The following is a 4445-nucleotide window of genomic DNA, read 5'->3' as shown; positions in this document are numbered from 1 at the left end:
CCCACTCTATGTCCTCAGGACAAGCTCTCACAGCAATTCCTATTACACTCACATGAACCTGTTACCTGGTTTGTACACAATTAGTGTGTGCATATAGTTCAACAACAATCTACGCACATCAAATCCTGCATTAGACACTGAAATGGCTGCTGTCATTACAGGGACATCTCACGTACTGCCGTCCACACGCTACCAGAAAGCATGCTGAGGACCCTTAAGCTTCTGACAGCCATCTCGGTCTACTCTCTAAGGAGGCTTCCAAGCCTTGAGCTGTTTACTGAGCTCACGCAAGCCAATCTGACATACCCCAGCCACTGCTGCGCCTTCAAAAACTTCAAGAAGCACAAGTCAGTTACAAAATTACATTCAATTACATCACATCTGTTTAATCTGTTATGAGTTACTCATCCTCATATTGTTCCAGACCTATGTGGTTTCTTTCCTTTACAAAATGAGTTATTAGACAGGATGTGTACGCTGCTCTTTTCCATACACTGTAAATAGATGGTCCCAAAAAGCGCAAAAGCTGACAAAAATGACAAAAAAGCACCATAAAGGTCTGTTCGGCTGTGAGTCCGTTATGACTGACACAGATATTCGTGTATTGTTTTTCCATCGCATAGCGAATAAAGCTGGCCAACCAATAAAATATGCACTTTTGGTCTCATGTCCAGATTCACTGCTGTTACATAAAACTAGGATTTGGTATTTTGCTGCCCGACATCTGGAACCGGCTCTTTAGTTTCTGTACTCTTGTATTTGATGTTGATGGATAAACAGTAGCCTATGGCTAATACAGAAATCTGATAACTGGGGTTATCAGTTAAATCTGGGGTATAAAATAAATTCATTTATGTGCACATTTAGTGACTGTACACTCATCGGCCTGTAGATGGTGGTGTTGAGCGAAGGGTTGCTGGTTTAGGATGATACTGTCACTAAGGTTGCCAACTGTCCCGAATTAGGCGGGACGTCCCGCATTTTGGGCCTAATTTATTTGTCCCTTGCGTGACCTCCCGTGTCCCGTTTTTTGACAAGCTGATAAACCACTGACTGATACAACAGCAACAGCAGCAGTGCTGACCACGACACTTGAGAATGATCACCGACACCTGTCATCATCCAATCACAGCTTTTTTTAATCACTGTTTTGAGACAAATCATTGTTTGATTTGCGAACATCTTCTGCCGTCTGGTCGCTTCCGCTTCAAGCCGGACTCGTCTCGCGCTAACGGTAATTTCCTTTCACTGTCCACGTTTTGATTTCGGCTAATCAATTTTGGCGAATGCAAACAACGTGATTATTGTTCATGAGTCTAACATCCAGCCACGCAAGAAAACATGTAATCTACCTGAGGGAATAATATGCTCAAAAAGCATTTCTGATTATTATTAATGTTTTAAAGCTTTTAGAAAGTACATAGAAAGCTTTTGTAACATTATCTTAACTGTCACTTTTGATTAATGTAATGCATCCTTGCTGAATAAAAGTAGGCCATTACTTTCTTTATTTTTTTTCCCAAAAAATAATCTTACTAACCCCAAACTTTTGAACTGTAAGCCTAGTGTATAATGTTAAAAAAGCTTTCTATTTTAGATAAATGCTGTTATTTTGAACTATGGTTTGTTTGTAATGTGACTTTTTTCATGTATGACATTAAAATTATTTTTTAGAATTAAATACATAAATAGGTTAAGCAATAAAAATGTGTTTATGTCTGATAACCTTTTAAACACAAACTTAACTGCAGACACTGAAATGACGTACACTGTGTGATACAGTACAAATATTTTGAGTGTCCCTCATTTTCCTATAAATAACCACGATTGTCCCGCATTTTCCTTTTCTGAAGTTGGCAACCCTAACTGTCACACACACACATGCAGGAATACAAACAAACGCAAGCATGCACACACACTGACATCCACACGCACAGACACCCACCCATACACACACACATACAAATCCACATGCACAGACACACACACAAACACACACGCGCACACACATGTACGCACGCATACATACACGCACAGACACACACACACACAGACACACACATACACAAACACACACACATACACACACACACAGACAGACATGCACATACTACTACTTTTTTTAGGTATATACATAAACACGCAATACAGCCAAATTGCTCCACGTCATTTCTTTTTGTGGAAAGCCAGTGCAGGCCTGAGCGGCGGTCATATTTTGTACCGCCATGCGGTACATCTAGTTTGAAATATTTTACCTTTTGCCGAATTCGTGGATAATTCGTATGAATTCTTACAATTTCATTCTTACATTTCCGTACAATCTGGTTACAAGGTTACAAGAAAAACAAGAATAAGCGATGTTTAGGCCTTACTGATACCAAAATGCTGTAAAAGATATTGACTGAACACATTTAAATATACACAAACTGACTTTTCTTCACACAAAGCGCTCATATAGAAGCATACAGAAGACTTGGAATATTGTAAGACCAATATGTCTTATGGACTACTTTTATGATCCTTTTTGTCATTTTAAGAGCTGGTCACCATACACTTTCATTGTATGGAAAAGAGCAGCATGAACATTCTGCTAAACATATCCTTTTCTGTTCCATGGTAGAAAAAAGTCATACAGGTTTGAAACAACATAAGGGTGAGTAAATGGTGACAGAATTTTTCATTTTCTTCTTTTAACACTGAAAGCCTACTGTACACTGAGATATTTTTGTGTTTCACACAGATCTGTAAAGAATCAAATGTGTAACGACCCCGGTGCCCTCAGCCTGGAGCCAGATTTTTTCAAAGACTACTGTAAGGATGTGATAGAAGTGACCTGCTACCCTACACCAGATGCATTCAACCCTTGCGAAGACATCATGGGTTTTATGTTCCTACGTGTTCTGATCTGGTTCATCTGCATACTGGCCATCGTGGGAAATTTAGTTGTTCTCCTGGTGCTCCTCACCAGTCGCTACAAACTGACCGTTCCCAGGTTTCTAATGTGCCACTTGGCTTTCGCGGACCTTTGCATGGGAATTTACCTGTTGCTCATCGCCAGCGTGGATATTTACACTCAGTCCCACTACTACAACTATGGCATCGACTGGCAGATGGGAGCAGGGTGCCATGTGGCCGGCTTCTTCACGGTCTTCTCCAGCGAGCTGTCCGTCTACACCCTGACTGCCATCACCCTGGAGCGCTGGCACACCATCACTTATGCCATGGAGCTGGAACGCCAGCTGCGCCTGCGCCATGCCTGTGCAGTGATGTCAGCGGGGTGGCTTTTCGCCCTGCTGACTGCTCTGATGCCCATGTTGGGAGTGAGCAGCTACAGGAAGACCAGCATCTGCCTGCCCATGGATGTAGAAACGGTGCTTTCACAAGGATACGTGGTGCTGTTGCTCATACTCAACGTAGTCGCTTTTCTGGTTGTGTGTGTCTGTTATATGCGCATCTACCTGACCGTCCGCAACCCTACCTTCGTTCCTGCCAACGCAGACATGCGTATAGCCAAGCGCATGGCCGTGCTCATCTTCACAGACTTCCTGTGTATGGCGCCCATCTCGTTTTTCGCCATCTCCGCTGCCTTAAAAGTACCACTGATCACAGTTTCTCATGCTAAAGTCTTGCTGGTGCTTTTTTACCCCATAAATTCCTGCTCAAACCCATTTCTCTACGCCTTCTTCACTAAAACCTTCAAGAGGGATTTCTTTATTCTGACTAGCCGGTTCGGCTGCTTTAAAACGCGTGCGCACATTTACCGCACAGAGATCTCTTCGGGGCAAAACGGAGCCATGGTGCCTTCGCCAAAGACTAGTGATGGAACACTGTACTCCCTGGTGCACATCGCCAAAGTGCACTGACCACCAGCTCAATCCACCATAACACAGGTGTGACCAGCTGAAACCGTATGCTGCTTTGTGGCAAAAATGAGGATAAATAAGGAAAATTTGGAATATGGATATAGAATTCTTGAAGGTTTCTATGGCATTAAATAGGGTGAAGGCGTCCCATAATGATATTATAGTGCTTGACCTCTCAGGTCAACTGATTCAGATGTCTGTAGAAGTACTTAACCCTCTGAGCTTCTTCGTAAATGGGTTACACTTAGCTTCCTCCGGGTCAAAAAAGACTGAAGCCTTAAAATGTAACTTTTTTTTTCCCCAGGAAAACCAATCAAATATATTTTTGTTCAATAATATTTTTTTAATATTATTTAGAATTTGTAAAGATTTTTATGATACTTTGCATTAATTATATAATTTTTATGAGCTATTTTTTCCATTAGAATTAAAATATATATTTTTATTTTATTTTTATTTTTATTTATTTTCAATAAATGCACCATTTCACATCAAAATAGAGTGCAGGCATAAAAAAAAATTCAAGTGAGAAGATCGCCATCTAGTGGCTTTAAAAATATATAAATATGTGTCATGTCCTAT

At 41.0% G+C, this 4445-nt stretch overlaps 1 protein-coding gene across 1 annotated transcript in view; it reads left to right on the top strand.

Moving 5' to 3' along the window:
• Positions 1–3863, top strand: part of fshr (follicle stimulating hormone receptor) — a gene marked incomplete at both ends in the record, with an annotated part of 9065 nt that extends 5202 nt beyond the window's left edge. Inside the window, 2 exons of the mRNA XM_084135868.1 lie at positions 162–347; positions 2741–3863. Coding sequence (XP_083991994.1) covers positions 162–347; positions 2741–3863 — 1309 coding nt within the window. The remainder of the gene's footprint in view (positions 1–161; positions 348–2740) is intronic.
• Positions 3864–4445: the final 582 nt, after the last annotated feature.

This window comes from Abramis brama (genome assembly GCF_963993115.1).
Source record: "Abramis brama genome assembly, chromosome: 14".
Lineage (NCBI taxonomy): Eukaryota > Metazoa > Chordata > Actinopteri > Cypriniformes > Leuciscidae > Abramis > Abramis brama.
This window is presented reverse-complemented; position numbering and strand designations above follow the sequence as displayed.